The following is a 20862-nucleotide window of genomic DNA, read 5'->3' on the forward strand; positions in this document are numbered from 1 at the left end:
GGAGAAATTGCTCAGCCATTACCTGGTTGGTAAAATTCTGTAGTGTTCTTCTACTTTCAGTTAGTGACACAACAAGCAATTTAAAATAATGGCTGTACAATATAAACCACTGTGAAATATATTTTCAATGATCATGAATATAATATTTTTAGCTGTATGAATTTAGTTTACAAAACCTTAAATAAAAATATTAAAAAACTAAACTTAAGGATGGAAGGCATAGAAATAGCATGCATAACACTGATATAGCACTTTTCAGACTTGCTTACAATGAGAAAGACAGATCTATAACTCATATTTCTATGTACATTTGGTTGGGTCACACACAAAACTACATACGGGACCTTTCAGTACATTACGAACCATTTTATGATTTTTTTTAAACAGGAATGGAAATAAAAAGCTTAGTATTTTTTTAATTCGCAGAATATCCTTAACTGTGATGTACTTAAATATTTTTTTATATTTTATTTTTTCTCAGTACCTCTCACTTCCTCTGTGGGTGACTGTGTGCTGTCTTCGCTGTCCTTCCGCCTCGCCTGTGGAATGCCATCAATGGAGCCAGATTTTGATCAGCCATCAGAATCATTAGAAGCCGCTTTAAGCGTCATGAACCCTGCCTCCTTCAGTGACTTGGAGGATCTGGGAATGATGTCAGAGGACTTGCCACATGCTGGAGAAGATAGTACTGTAGAGAGAGAAGAGGATGCCAGGGATAGCGGAAGTGGGGTGAAAAATGCAGTGCGTGACAATGCACTGCCAGAGAGCGTGTCTAGTCCTCAAGGTGTTAGCGGACCAGTAGGAGGGGCACCATCAAAAGGGGCACCAACAGTAAGGAGTATGTTGCCAACACAGAGACACCAACAGCTTGTATCACTGATGAGTAGTTCATTCACCAAATCCTCTCCTTTACAGATAGTCAAATTAGTCATCCCTGCCACGGTCACCAATGGGAACCAACCGGGTAACCCACCGGTCAAAGTAGCGAGTGTCCACCAGTGGGTCTCCCACATTGCAAGTAACTCGATCTCGCTCCCTTCCTTGCCACCCCTTCCACAAAACAATGATGTAGACAAGGGGATCTGGTCAGGTGACACATGTCTTGGAAGCAGTGTGGTAATTGGGGGTCAGGAAACAGAAGCCAATCTCTTTGAGAAGGCTGTTATCCGAAGGAGATGGGTGCCCAAGCCACAAAGAATAACGGTACCCTCGAAGAGGAAAATCCCTGAGGCAACCATTATTTGCCAGGAGTGTGGGAAGAGTTTTGTCTATCCGTCTCAGCTGGAAAATCACCTCCGCATTCACACAGGAGAGAAACCTTTCAAGTGCACTGAGTGTGGCAGGGCCTTCAGGTCCTTAGGAGGCATGACCACTCATATGAAAAATCACTCTGAAGCGCGGCCATTTAAGTGTGATGAGTGTGACAAGGGCTTTCGGAAAAAGGCTGACCTGAAGAAGCATCAGCTCATCCACACGGGTGCGAAACCACATAAATGCACCATCTGTGGAAAGGGCTTCAGCCAAGCATTCTATTGCAGAATACACATCCAGTCTCATGCAAGTGAAAATAACTTTCCCTGCACTCATTGTCCGAAGAGATTCCCAACCCAATACAAGCTGTCTGTCCACGAGCGCTGGCACACCATGGAGCGCCCGTTCATCTGTGAGCAGTGTGGGATGCGCTTCTTTCATCCCAGTGGGCTGAAGAGGCACATGGGCTATCACATTGGGAACCGCCCATTCCTGTGTGCCCAGTGTGGAAAGACTTTTGTTTATGAGTTTGACCTGAAGAAACACCAAAGGGACCATGGCCCCAAGCCCAAGATCCCATGCCCTGTCTGTCAGAAGGTGTTTGGCAGCAACGGACTCATTAAGGCCCATATGTTTACGCACACCTCTGTAAAACCTTACAGATGTGACATATGTGACAAGACCTTTAAACAGAGCAGCAGCTTGAGCAGTCACAAACGTCTGCACACGGGCGAACGCCCTTACCACTGCGACATGTGTGGGAAGACATACAAGCTAAATCAGCACCTGAAGGAGCACATAATTGTCCACCACACGGCGGAGGGGCACCCCTGTGACCAGTGTGGAAAGGTCTTCAAGTTATCACGTCTTCTGAAGGCGCATGAGCGGTTGCACTCAGGAGAGCGATCTGAACAGACAAGGAAATACAGTCACACCAGCCGACGCAGGAGAAATTCCTCCAAAATGAGTTGATTTACTGCACAGTGGCTGCCTTCCATAGACACCGACTGGAATGCTAGTTTTATTGTTCTGACACAAGTTTAACTTTGTCACAATGCCATGCCATTGGCTGTAATCATGTCCTCATTTTTGTTGTTGTAAACTTGACAATTTTGGCCCATAATCCAGGATTTCCTAGACTGAACATTGACAAATGGTAGAATGCCTGGCTTAATTCATGCAGAAACAAACATATGTCCTGTTAGATACCAACATATTTGTTTGTGATGCTTTTTTTGGATAGTTTGAAATTCCAATGACATAAGATGTAAATTGATAGTTACTCACTTATTTCTCTTTTTGAGAGTAGTCAATGATTGCCGGAAGCCTTTACAAAAAATATGCACAACATTTGGTGTTGGATAAAGGCAAATAAAGTCAAAATTGTGTACCACAACTTTCTTGTTTTGCTATTTTATTCACAGCAAGGGAAACTAAATGTTTGCTAGAATGGTCCCGTGCGATGACTTTTTATAATACATTTAAAGATTGTATTAAGCCACAAAAGTTCATTAATAAAGATTAATACTCATCCAGATATATAACGTTATACAGGAAAAATTATGAAATTCATGTTTTTACCTAAAATGTAATTTCAAGAAAAGAGCAGAAGGATTCACTTGCGGCTCTTATTCCAGCACGATAGGTGGCGGTAATGTTGTTATGCTGCCAATCTTATTGTAAAATAGTCCGGTCAAAACTCTGTTCTGGGTTTGGTTCCGTTTCCACCATTTTCACACAAAAAAAATCGTCAGTGAGTTGATGATAGCTATCTACCATGCTAGTTACCTTTTACTGTTAGATTTCTGCTTATTGTACATATTTGGTAACATTCCGGCATGGACAAACGAGTCAAGAAGAGTACAGCCAGTACTGGTAGGTTACATTATGACACTTACTAGCCATGTATTAGCAATCTAACCAATTTTACAAATGTGAACCTGGCTGGACCCAAGTCACTGCAGTGCAGAGCGCTAGCGACTATCTTCAATGGGTAGCTAAGTATAAAGCTAATGTCCGTTTCGGCTTGCCTTCTAAATTAAGTTTGCTAGCTAGTTAGCCATGTTGCTGGAGGTATTTGTTGCTAAAGGAAGAGGATGAAGCCACACAAGCTAACATTTTGTCCTATCGTCTTGCTATAGGTCCCCCACTTCCTCTCTCCTCTTTGCGATTATTGGTTTCTCCTCTGCGGCTGATGTATTCATTTGTATGGCATGTGGTGAATCAACGAAATGTGATGCATTATGGGAAGGTCGAGGAATTTGTAACTGTGGTGACTGAAGCTGTTCCAAAGTTGCTGAGTTACAAACAGAGGGCTCAACTTATCCTGGGCCTGAGAGCAAGGGTGAGTGACATGTTGTGTGGTCATGGGAGGGGTGGTTTTGAAACTGTTATTAGAAAAATCATATACAATTTTGTCCCATTATTTTAGATGATCTTGGAGTTGTTCCGCAAGGACCCACCCAACCTTCAGGACATCCAACGTCTCCTGGAAAAGATGAACATCTTGGGGGTAAGAATATTTCTCCTGTGTGGCAGTGTGGAAATTCCACCCCATACCAGTGAACAACTCACATGTAACACAACATATTCAAGAATGACTCGATACCATTAAACCAGAAAAACCAAGGCTGGAACAACATCACTTAAAAGAGGGTCAAATATGCGCTGTAATCTGATTTGAAAATAGCCTTTAGCTCTGTAGTGTACAGATCTGAGGGGACTGGATAAGTGTAAACGACATACAAGTGTTAACACCTTCTAGTGGGGTTGCGGGAGCTTTCTGCCATTTGTCTTGCTTTGCTGTCACTCATTTGATTCCTTGGATCTGCAAAGTGCAAACATGGATGGGGTAAGAGATAAAAGTTGTTTTCAGGCTAGACTTGTGACTTTTTTATTTATTTTTTTAACCTTTATTTAACTAGGCAAGTCAGTTAAGAACAAATTCTTATTTTCAATGACGGCCTAGGAACAGTGGGTTAACTGCCTGTTCAGGGGCAGAACGACAGATTTGTACCTTGTCAGCTCGGTTACTAGTCCAACGCTCTAACCACTAGGCTACCCTGCCGCCCAGTCCCACAGTTACAAACCCAGTCACCCATGCACTCAATACCCCTCTTTTTAGTAACATGTAATTCTGATGGCTGAAGTGGCTGTACTTTGTATCAAATTATACCTAATCTGTGTTACAGCAGCAAGATGCAGAAGTGGAGGAGTCGCAGGCTAACTTTGTTGCGCTGGTCCAAACCCTGCTGAAAAACCCTTATGAGAGGAAGCACTTCTTCCAGGTTCGGCAGGCTTTCTCCCTTTCCTCTCTCACTGTCCACTTTGTCATGTCATAGACACTGACTTTAACTTTTTCTTTCCTTCCGTGTAGGAGGAGTTCCATACACAGTATGGCTCCAAGTATGACACAGCACTGCAGGCCCTTGTGGGAGGCTTGATCCTCAGACTGGAACGACTGCTATCTGTACCAGATCTCTCCCAGGTAATAAACTGGTAAAAAAAAACAAGTCTATAACTAACAATTTACCAGTCATATCTAATGTTGACATTGTTAGACAACTATATACACTACCGTTCAAAAATTTGGGGTCACTTAGTAATGTCCTTGTTTTCCATGAAAATATACATGAAATGAGTTGCAAAATGAATAGGAAATATAGTGAAGACGTTTACAAGGTTATAAATAATGATTTTTAATTTAAATAATAATTGTGTCCTTTTAAACTTTGCTTTCGTCAAAGAATCCTCCATTTGCAGCAATTACAGCCTTGCAGACCTTTGCCATTCTAGTTGTCAATTTGTTGAGGTAATCTGAAGAGATTTCACCCCATGCTTCCTGTAGCACCTCCCAAAAGTTGGATTGGCTTGATGGGCACTTCTTACGTACCATACGGTCAAGATGCTCCCACAATAGCTCAATAGGGTTGAGATGTGTAACCTTTATTTTACTAGGCAAGAGATCCAGTGACTGTGATGGCCACTCCATTATAGACAGAATACCAGCTGACTGCTACGTCCGATGGCGTAGCAGTCGGACGTGTGTTTTGTCTTGTCCCGTCCTGTATAGTGTAAATATAGTTTTTTTCCCGTATATATTTCGTACATATTTCGTACATATTTTAATCTCACTTCCCAACCACAGGCTGAATATACTCTCCTGCAACCCGCATCACCCAATGTGGTACGGATCTGCTTTTTCTATGCTTTAGAATCGGAACCCTCATCAGAAGCTAGCCGCTAACTAGCTACTAGCTAGCCACTGCTAGCAGTCTTCAACGCTAACTAGGACACCAGCGCGACATCTACCCAAAGCATATCAGACTGCTTTTTCTCTACCACATCTCCGGATTCCTACCGCAAGCTCTGAAGCTTTATACCGGATCATCGTAAATAGCTAGCTACAATCCGAGTGGCTACTCCTGGCTAACGTCTCTGTCCCAGAGCAAGCACCAGTTAGCCTGGAGCTAGCCTCGAGCTAAGCCCATCTCCCGACTACCCGAAGAGGTCCAAAATACCTAATTTGCCAATTGGCCTGGACCCTCTACTGACCCTCTACTGCCGACACGGAGCCCCGCCGATCCATCACGACTGGTCCGCCGACATAATCGTCCGAGGGGTTTCAACAGGCTTTTCCGCTGCGACATCGCCAAAGATCCATCTGCTGGCCAAGGCCCGCGAGCTTTCTGAATCGCTGTATCTCCAGCTCACCGCATGAAGAGGAATAAATAAACAGACTCACCCCATCGCGACGTCCCCAAAGGTTAACTCTCTAGCCCTCGCTATCTCCCTGCTTGCTAATTCGGCCTGCTAACGGCTAGCTTGTCAAGCTCCGGTCCGCTAACTGCTACCTTGTCTAGCTCGGGCCTACGAACTGTTAGCTTGTTAGCACAGGCCTGCTAACCGTCTGTACCACCGCGTCCCAATCACTCTCTGACCCCATTTACTTTCTATCTCTTTTGATTTTTAATTTGTTTATACCTTCCGGAAACCTGCCTCACCCAATGTGATACGGAATCGCTATTACTTTTACTCTTATTTTTATTTTTATGACACACTCAAGAACCTCCAGACGCTAACCAGCTAACTAGCTACAAGCTAGTTAGTCATTGTTAGTTTAAAAAAAAAAAAAACCTGGATAACACTCGCCAGCCCCCTGCCCATCCACCGCTGCCCCCTGGACACTGATCTCTTGGCTACATAGCTGACGCACGCTGGACTGTCCATTAATCACGGTACTCCTTTCTGCTTGTTTGTCTTACCTGTCGGCCCCGTTGCCTAGTCAACGCCATTTTACCTGCTGTTTGTTGTGCTAGCGGATTAGCCTCGCCTACTGTTTTTAGCTAGCTTTCCAAATTCAACATCTGTGATTACTGTATGCCTGCTGTATGTCTCTCTCAGATGTCAATATGCCTTGTATACTGTTGTTCAGGTTAGTTATAATTGTTTTAGTTCACAATGGAACCCCTAGACCCACTCTGCATACCCCTGTTACCTCCTTTGTCCCACCTCCCACACATGCGGTGACCTCACCCATTACAACCAGCATGTCCAGAGATACAACCTGTCTCATCATCACCCAGTGCCTGGGCTTACCTCCGCTGTACCCGCACCCCACCATACCCCTGTCTGTGCATTATGCCCTGAATATATTCTACCATGCCCAGAAACCTGCTCCTCTTATCCTCTGCCCCCAACGCTCTAGGCGACCAGTTTTGATAGCCTTTAGCCGCACCCTCATACTACTCCTTCTCTGTTCCGCGGGTGATGTGGAGGTAAACCCAGGCCCTGCATGTCCCCAGCTACCCTCATTTGTTGACTTCTGTGATCGAAAAAGCCTTGGTTTTATGCATGTCAACATCAGAAGCCTCCTCCCTAAGTTTGTTTTACTCACTGCTTTAGCACACTCGGCTAACCCTGATGTCCTTGCCGTGTCTGAATCCTGGCTCAGGAAGGCCACCAAAAATTCAGAGATTTCCATACCCAACTATAACATCTTCCGTCAAGATAGAACTACCAAAGGGCGGAGTTGCAGTCTACTGCAGAGATAGCCTGCAAAGTAACGTCATACTTTCCAGGTCCATACCCAAACAGTTCGAACTACTAATTTTGAAAATTACCCTCTCCAGAAATAAGTCTCTCACTGTTGCCGCCTGCTACCGGCCACCCTCAGCTCCCAGCTGTGCCCTGGACACCATTTGTGAATTGATCGCCCCCATCTAGCTTCAGAGTTTGTTCTGTTAGGTGACCTAAACTGGGATATGCTTAACACCCCGGCAGTCCTACAATGTAAGCTAGATGCCCTCAATCTCACTCAAATCATCAAGGAACCCACCAGGTACAACCCTAACTCTGTAAACAAGGGCACCCTCATAGACGTCATCTGACCAACTGGCCCTCCAAATACACCTCCGCTGTCTTCAACCAGGATCTCAGCGATCACTGCCTCATTGCCTGTATCCGCCACGGAGCCGCAGTCAAACGACCACCCCTCATCACTGTCAAACGCTCCCTAAAACACTTCTGTGAGCAGGCCTTTCTAATCGACCTGGCCCGGGTATCCTGGAAGGACATTGACCTCATCCCGTCAGTTGAGGATGCCTGGTCATTCTTTAAAAGTAACTTCCTCACCATTTTAGATAAGCATGCTCCGTTCAAAAATGCAGAACCAAGAACAGATACAGCCCTTGGTTCACTCCAGACCTGACTGCCCTCGACCAGCACAAAAACATCCTGTGGCGGACTGCAATAGCATCGAATAGCCCCGTGATATGCAACTGTTCAGGGAAGTCAGGAACCAATACACGCAGTCAGTCAGGAAAGCTAAGGCCAGCTTCTTCAGGCAGAAGTTTGCATCCTGTAGCTCCAACTCCAAAAGTTCTGGGACACTGTGAAGTCCATGGAGAACAAGAGTACCTCCTCCCAGCTGCCCACTGCACTGAGGCTAGGTAACACGGTCTCCACCGATAAATCCACGATTATCGAAAGCTTCAATAAGCACTTCTCAACGGCTGGCCATGCCTTCCGCCTGGCTACTCCAACCTCGGCCAACAGCTCCGCCCCCCGCAGCTCCTCGCCCAAGCCTCTCCACGTTCTCCTTTACCCAAATCCAGATAGCAGATGTTCTGAAAGAGCTGCAAAACCTAGACCCGTACAAATCAGCTGGGCTTGACAATCTGGACCCTCTATTTCTGAAACTATCTGCCGCCATTGTCGCAACCCCTATTACCAGCCTGTTCAACCTCTCTTTCATATCGTCTGAGATCCCCAAGGATTGGAAAGCTGCCGCAGTCATCCCCCTCTTCAAAGGGGAGACACCCTGGACCCAAACTGCTATAGACCTATATCCATCCTGCCCTGCCTATCTAAGGTCTTCGAAAGCCAAGTCAACAAACAGGTCACTGACCATCTCAATCCCACCGTACCTTCTCCGCTGTGCAATCTGGTTTCCGAGCCGGTCATGCACCTCAGCCACGCTCAAGGTACTAAACGATATCATAACCGCTATCGATAAAAGACAGTACTGTGCAGCCGTCTTCATCGACCTCGCCAAGGCTTTCGACTCTGTCAATCACCATATTCTTATCGGCAGACTCAATAGCCTCGGTTTCTCGGATGACTGCCTTGCCTGGTTCACCAATTACTTTGCAGACAGAGTTCAGTGTGTCAAATCGGAGGGCATGCTGTCCGGTCCTCTGGCAGTCTCTATGGGGGTGCCACAGGGTTCAATTCTCGGGCCGACTCTTTTCTCTGTATATATCAATGATGTTGCTCTTGCTGCGGGCGATTCCCTGATCCACCTCTACGCAGACGACACCATTCTATATACTTTCGGCCCGTCATTGGACACTGTGCTATCTAACCTCCAAACGAGCTTCAATGCCATACAGCACTCCTTCCGTGGCCTCCAACTGCTCTTAAACGCGAGTAAAACCAAATGCATGCTTTTAACCGATCGCTGCCTGCACCCGCATGCCCGACTAGCATCACCACCCTGGATGGTTCCGACCTTGAATATGTGGACATCTATAAGTACCTAGGTGTCTGGCTAGACTGCAAACTCTCCTTCCAGACTCACATCAAACATCTCCAATCGAAAATCAAATCAAGAGTCGGCTTTCTATTCCGCAACAAAGCCTCCTTCACTCACGCCGCCAAGCTTACCCTAGTAAAACTGACTATCCTACCGATCCTCGATTTCGGCGATGTCATCTACAAAATGGCTTCCAACACTCTACTCAGCAAACTGGATGCAGTCTATCATAGTGCCATCCGTTTTGTCACCAAAGCACCTATACCACCCACCACTGCGACTTGTATGCTCTAGTCGGCTGGCCCTCGCACATATTCTGCCAGACCCACTGGCTCCAGGTCATCTACAAGTCCATGCTAGGTAAAGCTCCGCCTTATCTCAGTTCACTGGTCACGATGGCAACACCCATCCGTAGCACACGCTCCAGCAGGTGTATCTCACTGATCATCCCTAAAGCCAACACCTCATTTGGCCGCCTCTCGTTCCAGTACTCTGCTGCCTGTGACTGGAATGAACTGCAAAAATCGCTGAAGTTGGAGACTTTTATCTCCCTCACCAACTTCAAACATCAGCTATCCGAGCAGCTAACCGATCGCTGCAGCTGTATATAGTCTATTGGTAAATAGCCCACCCATTTTCACCTACCTCATCCCCATACTGTTTTTATACTGTTTTTTTATTTTATTTATTTATTTACTTTTCTGCTCTTTTGCACACCAATATCTCTACCTGTACATGACCATCTGATCATTTATCACCCCAGTGTTAATCTGCAAAATTGTATTATTCGCCTACCTCCTCATGCCTTTTGCACACATTGTATATAGACTGCCCATTTTTTTTCTACTGTGTTATTGACTTGTTAATTGCTTACTCCATGTGTAACTCTGTGTTGTCTGTTCACACTGCTATGCTTTATCTTGGCCAGGTCGCAGTTGCAAATGAGAACTTGTTCTCAACTAGCCTACCTGGTTAAATAAAGGTGAAATAAAAAAATAAAAATAAATAAATAGTTTTTGCATAGTTTGGAGCTGTGCTTTTGGTCATTGTCCTGGTGTAGGAGGAAATTGGCTCCAATTAAGCGCCGGACACAGGGTATGGCATGGCGTTGCAAAATGGAGGGATAGCCTTCCCTTTTACCCTGTACACATCTCCCACTTTACCACCACCAAAGCAGCCCCAGACCATCACATTGCCTCCTCCATGCTTGACAGATGGTGTCAAGCACTCTTCCAGCATCTTTTCATTTTTTTCTGCGTCTCACGAATGTTCTTCTTTGTGATGCAAACACCTCAAATGTAGATTTGTCTGTCCATAACACATTTTTTCCAATATTTTTTTCCAATCTTCCAGTGTCTGTTCTTTTGCCCATCTTAATCTTTTACTTTTATTGGCCAGTCTGAGATATGGCTTTTTCTTTGAACTCTGCCTAGAAGGCCAGCATCCCGGAGTCGCCTCTTCACTGTTGAAGTTGAGACTGGTGTTATTTAATGAAGCTGCCATTTGAGGACTTGTGAGGCGTCTGGTTCTCAAACTAGACACTAATGTACTTGTCCTCTTGCTCAGTTATGCACCGGGGCCTCCCACTCCTCTTTCTATTCTGGTTAGAGACAGTTTGTTCTGTGAAGGGAGTAGTACACAGCGTTGTACGAGATCTTCAGTTTCTTGGCAATGTTTCACATGGAATAGCCTTCATTTCTCTGAACAAGAATAGACTGAAGAGTTTCAGAAGAAAGTTATTTGTTTATTGCCATTTTGAGCCTGTAATCGAACCCACAAATGCTGATGCTCCAGATACTCAACTAGTCTAAAGAAGGCCAGTTTTATTGCTTCTTTAATCAGAGCAACAGTTTTCAGCTGTGCTAACATAATTGCAAAAGGGTTTTCTAATGATCAATTTGCCTTTTAAAATGATAAACTTGGATTAGCTAACACAATGTGCCATTGGAACACAGGAGTGATGGTTGCTGTTAATGTACCTCTGTACGCCTATGTAGATATTCCTTTAAAAATCATCAGTTTCCAGCTACAATAGTCATTTACAACATTAACCATGTCTACACTGTATTTTGGATCAGTTTGGTGTTATTTGAATGGACAAAAAAATCTGCTTTTCTTTCAAAAACAAGGACATTTCTAAGTGACCCTAAACCTTTGAACGTTAGTATACGTGCCAACACATGCCATAATATTTTTCATCCTGCGCACTCTTAAGAAACCCCCTGGTTGCTGATCTTAGCTTCTACCTCTCCTTCTCAGATAGCCTCCATTATCAGTGCTGCCCCCTCTGACCTGGAGGAGTGTGGACAGTCTGTGTCTGACCCTGAGCACCTGAAGATCCTCCTCCAGCACCAGAACCTGCTAAATAAGATTCAGTTGGGTAGGGTTACTTTAATTAGTATATCTTCTCCATGTTAATGTTCAGTGGAATTATCAACAGCTGAACAAAGAACAACGTAGTTTCCCCTTTTTGTCAAACTGCCATGGTTCAATCTATTGATAACTTTGAACCTGCTGTATTTACAGGAATTTTAATTATTTTGAAATGGGATTAATCTAAACATGCCCAATACTTTCAAATTCAAACAATCAGAATGTGGTGTAATATAAAATATTAATTGATTTTTCTGTATTTGTCCCTTTTTCTCAGTACCTGTCACGTCCTCTGTAGGGGACTGTGTGCTGTCCTCGCTGTCTTTCCGCTTAACCTGTGGAATGCAGTCCATGCAGACAGATTTTTACGAACCAGCGGAATCATTAGAAGCCGCTCTAAGCATCATGAGCCCTGCCTCCTTCAGTGACTTGGAGGATCTGGGAATGGTGCCAGTTGAATCGGACCACGCTGGAGCAGTAACTACTGTGGAGACAGAAGAGCAGAATGCCAGGGATAACGGAGGTCGGGTGAAAAATTCAGTAGTCGACAGTGAAGAAGACAATGCACTGTCAAAGAACGACATAGTCTCACCTACTCCTCAAAGTGTAAGCAGGCCAGTGGGAGGGGCACCAACAGTAGAGAGCATGCTGCCAACAGAGAGACACAAGGAGCTTGCAACACTGATGAATACTTTCATCACCGATGCCTCTCCTTCACATATTGTCACCCCTGCCACAGTCACCAATGGGAACCAGCCAGATAACCAGCCGGTCGGGCTAGCGAGTGTCCACCAGTGGGTCTCCCACATTGCAAGTAACTCGATTTCGCTCCCTTCCTTGCCACCCCTTCCACAAAACAATGATGTAGACCAGGAGATCCGGTCAGGTGACACGTGTCTTGGAAGCAGTGTGGAAATTGGGGGTCAGGAAGCAGAAGCCAATCTCATTGAGAAGGCTGTTATCCGAAGGAGACTGCCCAAGCCACAAAGAATAACGGTACCCTCGAAGAGGAAAATCCCTGAGGCAACCATCATTTGCCAGGAGTGTGGGAAGAGTTTTGTCTATCCGTCTCAGCTGGAAAATCACCTCCGCATTCACACAGGAGAGAAACCTTTCAAGTGCACTGAGTGTGGCAGGGCCTTCAGGTCCTTAGGAGGCATGACCACTCATATGAAAAATCACTCTGAAGCACGGCCATTTAAGTGTGAAAAGTGTGACAAGGGCTTTCGGAAAAAGGCTGACCTGAAGAATCATCAGCCCATCCACACGGGTGCGAAACCACATAAATGCACCATCTGTGGAAAGGGCTTCAGCCAAGCATTCTATTGCAGAATACACATCCAGTCTCATGCAAGTGAAAATAACTTTCCCTGCACTCATTGTCCGAAGAGATTCCCAACCCAATACAAGCTGTCTGTCCACGAGCGCTGGCACACCATGGAGCGCCCGTTCATCTGTGAGCAGTGTGGGATGCGCTTCTTTCATCCCAGTGGGCTGAAGAGGCACATGGGCTATCACATTGGGAACCGCCCATTCCTGTGTGCCCAGTGTGGAAAGACCTTTGTTTATGAGTTTGACCTGAAGAAACACCAAAGGGACCATGGCCCCAAGCCCAAGATCCCATGCCCTGTCTGCCAGAAGGTGTTTGGCAGCAACGGACTCATTAAGGCCCATATGTTTACGCACACCTCTGTAAAACCTTACAGATGTGACATATGTGACAAGACCTTTAAACAGAGCAGCAGCTTGAGCAGTCACAAACGTCTGCACACGGGCGAACGCCTTACCACTGCGACATGTGTGGGAAGACATACAAGCTAAATCAGCACCTGAAGGAGCACATAATTGTCCACCACACGGCGGAGGGGCACCCCTGTGACCAGTGTGGAAAGGTCTTCAAGTTACCACGTCTTCTGAAGGCGCATGAGCGGTTGCACTCAGGAGAGCGATCTGAACAGACAAGGAAATACAGTCACACCAGCCGACGCAGGAGAAATTCCTCCAAAATGAGTTGATTTACTGCACAGTGGCTGCCTTCCATAGACACCGACTGGAATGCTAGTTTTATTATCCTGACAAATTGCCATTAGCTGAAATAATATTTCTAATTTTTTGTGGTAGACTTTAGATTTTGGACCAGAATTCAGGATTCCCTTAATAGACTGAACATTGAAAAATAGTATAATGTCTGACTTAGTTAATGCAGCAACAAACGTATCTCCTGTTAGATAACAATTAATGATTTTGTCATTAAAACATATTTGTTTGTGATGCTTTTCGGATAGGTTATTGAAATTCCAATGACATAAGATGTAAATTGACAGCTACTCACATATCTCTTTTTGAGAGTAGTCAATGATTGCAGGGAGCCTTTACAAAAAATATGCACAACATTTGGTGTTGGATAAAGGCAAATAAAGTCAACATTGTGTGCCACAACTTTCTTGTTTTGCTATTTTATTCACAGCAAGGGAAACTAAATGTTTGCTAGAATGGTACTGTGTGATGACTTTTTATAATACATTTTAAAGTGTTCATTAAACCACAAAAGTTAATTAATCCACAAAATAAAAATTCATACTCATCCAAATATATATATACAGAAAAATGACGAAATTCGTAATTTCACCTAAAATGTAATTTCAAGAAAAGAGCAGAAGGATTCACTTGCGGCTCTTATTCCAGCACGATAGGTGGCGGTAATGTTGTTATGCTGCCAATCTTATTGTAAAATAGTCCGGTCAAAACTCTGTTCTGGGTTTGGTTCCGTTTCCCTCTGTTCCGTTGTCAGCATTTTCACACAAAAAAAATCGTCAGTGAGTTGATGATAGCTATCTACCATGCTAGTTACCATTACTGTTAGATTTCTGCTTATCGTACATATTTGGTAACATTCCGGCATGGACAAACGAGTCAAGAAGAGTACAGCCAGTACTGGTAGGTTACATTATATGACACGTACTAGCCATGTATTAGCAATCTAACCAATATTACAAATGTGAACCTGGCTGGACCCAAGTCACTGCAGTGCAGAGCGCTAGCGACTATCTTCAATGGGTAGCTAAGTATAAAGCTAATGTCCGTTTCGGCTTGCCTTCTAAATTAAGTTTGCTAGCTAGTTAGCCATGTTGCTGGAGGTATTTGTTGCTAAAGGAAGAGGATGAAGCCACACAAGCTAACATTTTGTCCTATCGTCTTGCTATAGGTCCCCCACTTCCTCTCTCCTCTTTGCGACTTTTGGTTTCTCCCCTGCGGCTGATGTATTCATTTGTATGGCATGTGGTGAATCAACGAAATGTGATGCATTATGGGAAGGTCGAGGAATTTGTAACCGTGGTGACTGAAGCTGTTCCAAAGTTGCTGAGTTACAAACAGAGGGCTCAACTCATCCTGGGCCTGAGAGCAAGGGTGAGTGACATGTTGTGTGGTCATGGGAGGGGTGGTTTTGACACTTTGTATTAGAAAAATCATATACAATTTTGTCCCATTATTTTAGATGATCTTGGAGTTGTTCCGCAAGGACCCACCCAACCTTCAGGACATCCAATGTCTCCTGGAAAAGATGAACATCTTGGGGGTAAGAATATTTCTCCTGTGTGGCAGTGTGGAAATTCCGGCGCACAAACTCGCAACACACCTGTAACACAGCATACCTAAATATTGCTGTCAATACCATTCTTGGACGACTACTTAAAAGAAGTTACATTTGCATGTTTGTCTGGTTTGAAAATAGCCTTTAGTTCTGTAGTGTACAGATCTGAGGGGACTGGATAAGTGTAAACGACATACAAGTGTTAACACCTTCTAGTGAGGTTGTGGGAGCTTTCTGCCATTTGTCTTGCTTTGCTGTCACCCATCTGATTCCTTGGATCTGCAAAGTGCAAACATGGATGGGGTAAGAGATAAAAGTTGTTTTCAGGTTAGACTTGTGACTTTTACAAACCCAGTCACCCATGCACTCAATAACCCTCTTTTTAGTAACATGTAATTCTGATGGCTGAAGTGGCTGTACTTTGTATCAAATTATACCTAATCTGTGTTACAGCAGCAAGATGCAGAAGTGGAGGAGTCGCAGGCTAACTTTGTGGCGCTGGTCCAAACCCTGCTGAAAAACCCTTATGAGAGGAAGCACTTCTTCCAGGTTCGGCAGGCTTTCTCCCTTTCCTCTCTCACTGTCCACTTTGTCATGTCATAGACACTGACTTTAACTTTTTCTTTCCTTCCGTGTAGGAGGAGTTCCATACACAGTATGGCTCCAAGTATGACACAGCACTGCAGGCCCTTGTGGGAGGCTTGGTCCTCAGACTGGAACGGCTGCTATCTGTGCCAGATCTCTCCCAGGTAATAAACTGGTAAAAAAAAAACAAGTCTGTTACACAACAAGTCTATAACTATCAATTCACCAATTATATCTAATGTTGACATTGTTAGACAACTGTATACGTGCCAACACATGCCATAATATTTTTCATCCTGCGCACTCTAAGAAACCCCCTGGTTGCTGATCATAGCTTCTACCTCTCCTTCTCAGATAGCCTCCATTATCAGTGCTGCCCCCTCTGACCTGGAGGAGTGTGGACAGTCTGTGTCTGACCCTGAGCACCTGAAGATCCTCCTCCAGCACCAGAACCTGCTAAATAAGATTCAGTTTGGTAGGCTTACTTTAATTATATATTCTCCTTCTTGTTAATGTTAAGTAGAATTATCAACAGATAAACAAAGAACAATGTAGTTTTCCCCAAACTGTCATGGATCACTTTGAGCGAACTGTATTTACAGGATTGTGAAATAGTTTTTCAATTGTATTAATGTAAACATGCTCATTCCTAGCCTTTCAAATTTAACTAATCAGAATGTCATTTTTCTACATTTGTCCCTTTTCCTCAGTACCGGTCACATCTTCTGTGGGTGACTGTGTGCTGTCCTCGCTGTCCTTCCGCCTCGCTTGTGGAAGGCCATCAATGGAGCCAGATCTTGACAAGCCATCAGAATCATTAGAAGCCGCTCTAAGCCTCATGAACCCTGCCTCCTTCAGTGACTTGGAGGATCTGGGAATGATGTCAGATGACTCTGACCATGCTGGAGAAGATAGTACTGTGGAGAGAGAAGAGGATGCAGTGCGTGCTGGTGAAGAAGAGAATGTACTTCCAGAGAGCGCGGTGGTCTGCTCTTGTCCTCAAGGTGTTAGCGGACTGGTGGGAGGGGCACCATCAAAAGGGGCACCAACAGTAAGGAGTATGCTGCAAACGATGAGACAGCAACAGCTTGTATCACTGATGAATACTTCCATCACTGAAGCTTCTCCTTCACAGATAGTCATCCCTGCTACGGATAACCAGCCGGTCGAGCTAACGAGTGTCGACCAGTGGGTCCCCCATATTGCCAGTTACACTTTATCGCTCCATTCCTTGCCACCCCTTCCACAAAACGATCATTTGGACAAGGAGATTGAGTCGGCCGACACAGGTCTCGGGAGCAGTGTGGTGATCGGGGGTCAGGAAACAGAGGTCGATCTCTTTGAGAGTTCCATTATCCAAAGGAAGAGGCTGCAAAAGCCACTACGAGTAGCGTGCTCTAGAAAGAGAAACCCTGCAACCAACTCCTGCCAAGAGTGTGGGAAGCGTTTTCTGTCTCGGGGACGGCTGGAGGATCACCTCCGCATACACACCGGAGAGAAACCTTTCAAATGCACCGATTGTAGCAGGTTCTTCAGGACGTCGGCACTCCTGACCAACCATATGAAAATTCACTCTGATGTGCGGCCCTTTAGCTGCGACGAGTGTGGCAAGTGCTTTCGGAGAAAGGTTGGCCTTCAGAATCACCATCGCGTCCACACGGATGCGAGACCATACAAATGCACCATCTGTGGAAAGTGTTTCACCCAAGTACAGTACTGCAAAAGACACATGGATTGTCATACAAGTGAGAATACCTATTTCTGCACTCATTGTCCGAAGAGTTTTCCAACCCAATTCCAGCTGTCCGCCCACCAGCGCTGGCACACCACGGACCGCCCGTACGCCTGTGAGCAGTGTGGGTTGCGCTTCTTTATGCCAAGCTTGTTAAAGAGACACATGGGCTACCACATCGGGAACCGCCAGTTCCTGTGTGCCCAGTGCGGAAGGACCTTTGTCTATGAGTTTGACCTAAAGAGACACCAAAAAGACCATGACCCCAGTCCCAAACTCCCCTGCCCTGTCTGCCAGAAGATGTTTGGCAACAACAGCCTACTCCAGGCCCACGTACGCAGGCACTCTTCAGAGAAACCTTACAGATGTGACATATGCGACAAGACCTTTAAAGACAGCGGTGGCCTCCGCATACACAAGCGGGGGCTGCACTCGAACGAACGCCCTTACAGCTGCGACGAGTGTGGGAAGACCTACAAACTACACACGCACCTGAGGGAGCACAAGTTTAAACACACAGGGGAGGGCCACAGCTGTGGCCAGTGTGGAAAAGCCTTCAGGTACCTGCGTCTCCTGAAGGCGCACGAGCGGTTGCACTCCGAGCCATCTGAGCTCACACGGCGAAACAGTCACACCAGCCGTCGCAGGAGACATTCTTCCAAAAGGAGTTGATTTTCTCACATCTGCACACCCTTTACTGGTGCTACAGTAATATACAACCGTATTCAACTTTGTCAATTCCATGTCATTAGCTGTAGGGTTGTTATGTAGGGCAGCCCAGGGTTCCTCTGTGTTGTCTTAGGAATGCTGCATTATCCCACCATTCCCCCATTCTGTCACATCGCTGTGGTGCAGAGGGGCGACATGATGGGGGATGGTGAGATATTTGACTTGAATGGAGAAGAGGGTCTCTGCTGTTCAGGACTGCTACTCACGGAGTTTAGCTTCCTCTGGCCCTCTGATCAGACATACTGGGACTATACATGCCCTTATTACATGATACACAGCATATCAAGTACATGTTCTAATGTCATTTCAAATCATGGGATGACATACATGGTCTATTTTGGGAGGTAGCAGCATTGCTGTCCTAACAGCCATGCATACAAAACCGGTTGTGCGCCTGAAGGCTCCCAGAAAACCTGTGGACCTGCAATTCATATTGTGAATCTGTGGAAGTGTGTTCAGTGAGGTGTGTTAGGTAAACCAGTGAAACAACCACTGTCAGGTGCAGGATGCTCTCAAGAGAACGCGGTTTTTACCTGTTAACTTGGATCAGGATTGGGGATCAATTACATTTGAATTCGGGATCTTTCTAAAATAAAATAATTTAAGTTATTACCTGAATTGACGGAATTGCTATGTCATTGAATCCAACCCTGGTTTGGATACAGTCTCATGGCTTCTCTCGCAGTATAATCATCAGTGTTTGATAGTCACATGTACAGGGTTGCAGGTGTAATTGCGGAGTACAGTGACAATCTTAGGGTCCGAACTCCAACAGTGTAGTTCTTCAATTTGTGCTTCTTGCTCTATCGCAATGTTCTTGTTTAATTCAAAAGCTTATAGGCTACATTAATTTGTGGTGTTTCTTTTGGACATGAAACCGTCTCCAACAAGTGTGTGCCACACATTTCCTGTTCTGCAACATTTATTTCCTGTAGCTGCCATTTAAACCTTCAGAGAGAGAGAGATGTTTTTCTTCTTCCAGATGCAGCATTACCCTTCTTGTAGGCACATCCGAAATTGTGTGAACATACGTGTTATGGCTATGCTGGAGTTGTCATTTATATTTCTTTTTATGAATCATGAGATTTATCTGGTGGATGTCAGTTTGCCTCATCAGTCTTTTGACATCAACAATATTTTGTGTTAAGCAATACACTAAGTTAATTTTGTTGTAATAGTTATAGCTAACAAGATTGCAACAGATGTCTGTAATTTTTCTGCGTGAAATATTGGTTCACTCCAAAATATGAACTACTGACAAATATCTATTTTTGAATGTATTTCACACATTTCTCTGGCAAACAATAGTCCACAAAACTACACTTGCAGTCAACAAAACTAAGGGAACCTGTGTCACACATGCATTATTCTGGAAACTGTAAGCATCTATCCGTGAGGGAAATCTAATAGGCTAGGTCATACATTGTTTATTTGTGCATGGTGTAAAAGAGCTACGGTACCCTACTGTACTGCAATGCAGGTCCGACAGAATTCCAGCCGTCTTTGAAAATATTTTTGTTAAACAGGAATACGTTATTTTTCAGAATTGGAACAGATTACATTTTGATCTTGTTGAATGTTGTTCTCCAACTCCCAATCCCACATCTTTTTGTTTAATCTCATGTCATTCCTCATGCCTTGTGGTCCTAAGAGGAAGAGCAGTGAGTCTGATAGCCATTTATTTTGAAAAGTATGAATTCCTAATAAATAACACTATTACACATGACTTAAATGGTTATAACAACTATGAATGCAATCACATGCATTCCTCATACGAACAAAAGGTCAGGATTCAATTAAATCAACAGTAGGCTTAAGCCTTGTTCGCCAAGAAAGCACAGCCTTTGTTTTTTGTTTAGGCTGTGTCAGAGGTGGAAGAGCTTATCAAATAACTGATTAGCTGCTCTTGCCGTCATTGTCACAAACCACACCCGTGCTTATCCCACCCACGTTTACGTTCTGAACAAGAAAGTGAAGGCTATATAAAAATGACACTCAAATTTATGATAGGGATTTATATCAACCTAATTGAGGTGTAGGGTCTCCCGAGTGGCGCCGCGCTCTACGGCACTGCATTTCAGTGTTGGTCTGATTTGTTATTGTTACCCATCTACCGATCACTGACCTTCTTTATGAGGCTTTCAAAAAGCTCCCAAGTCTGCAATTGAATTTGTGCTTGAAATTTAACGCTGGACCTAGGGACCTTACATATATTGTATGCATGGGGGACAGAGGAAGGGTAAGTAAAAAAATATATATATATTTTTAAGTCAATTTAAAAAAAAAATCCACACAGTGATTCCATGAAATGTATTTGTGATTTGTTAAGCCAAATTTGACTCCTGAACTAATTTAGGCTTATCTGAACAACGGGGCTTCATACTTACCGTATGCAACGAGTGTATTTTAGTTATCAAATTTGTATTGATCTTTAAAAATGATCTAAATGTGGCATTACAGAGTATTTTGAGTAGATTGTTGACAACAAATGACATATATTTTAATCCCAATTTGTAACAATAAAATGTGAATAAATCCAAGGGGTATGAATACTTTTGCAAGGTA

General features: G+C 44.4%; 2 protein-coding genes across 8 annotated transcripts in view; both read left to right on the forward strand.

Annotated features, from left to right (window-relative positions):
* LOC115107091 (zinc finger protein 37-like) overlaps positions 1-14098 on the forward strand; it is a 29200-nt gene extending 15102 nt beyond the window's left edge. For 4 of the 6 annotated variants that reach the window (XM_065008309.1, XM_029630471.2, XM_029630468.2 and 1 more), the window contains 6 exons: positions 3393-3595; positions 3683-3763; positions 4443-4538; positions 4628-4738; positions 11546-11666; positions 11937-14098. In XM_065008309.1, the coding sequence (XP_064864381.1) occupies positions 3393-3595; positions 3683-3763; positions 4443-4538; positions 4628-4738; positions 11546-11666; positions 11937-13480 (2156 nt within the window). In that variant the 3' untranslated portion in view covers positions 13481-14098. Of the gene's footprint in view, positions 1-481; positions 2648-3392; positions 3596-3682; positions 3764-4442; positions 4539-4627; positions 4739-11545; positions 11667-11936 lie in introns of those variants that run through there. The other 2 variants (XM_029630469.2, XM_029630472.2) reach the window with 2 other exon arrangements.
* A 94-nt stretch (positions 14099-14192) lies between these two features.
* Positions 14193-20862, forward strand: LOC115107092 (zinc finger protein 530-like). Of its 2 annotated transcripts, none has more exons than XM_029630473.2 (7): positions 14193-14596; positions 14865-15067; positions 15156-15236; positions 15705-15800; positions 15890-16000; positions 16191-16311; positions 16547-20862. In XM_029630473.2, the coding sequence occupies exons 1-7, from the start codon at positions 14560-14562 to the stop codon at positions 18238-18240; spliced, it is 2343 nt and encodes a 780-aa protein (XP_029486333.2). In that variant the 5' UTR covers positions 14193-14559; the 3' UTR covers positions 18241-20862. The 2 variants fall into 2 exon arrangements, with proteins under 2 accessions (XP_029486333.2, XP_029486334.2); XM_029630474.2 differs by having other exon boundaries at positions 15708-15800.

This window comes from Oncorhynchus nerka, linkage group LG23 (assembly GCF_034236695.1).
Source record: "Oncorhynchus nerka isolate Pitt River linkage group LG23, Oner_Uvic_2.0, whole genome shotgun sequence".
Taxonomy (NCBI): Eukaryota; Metazoa; Chordata; class Actinopteri; order Salmoniformes; family Salmonidae; genus Oncorhynchus; species Oncorhynchus nerka.

Coding starts and splice junctions, on each gene's coding strand:
- LOC115107092 (XM_029630473.2), top strand. CDS start 14,560: ATGGACAAACGAGTCAAGAAGAGTACAGCCAGTACTG. Junction 15,068..15,155: donor TCCTGGGCCTGAGAGCAAGG/GTGAGTGACATG, acceptor CCATTATTTTAG/ATGATCTTGGAGTTGTTCCG. Junction 15,237..15,704: donor AAAAGATGAACATCTTGGGG/GTAAGAATATTT, acceptor TCTGTGTTACAG/CAGCAAGATGCAGAAGTGGA.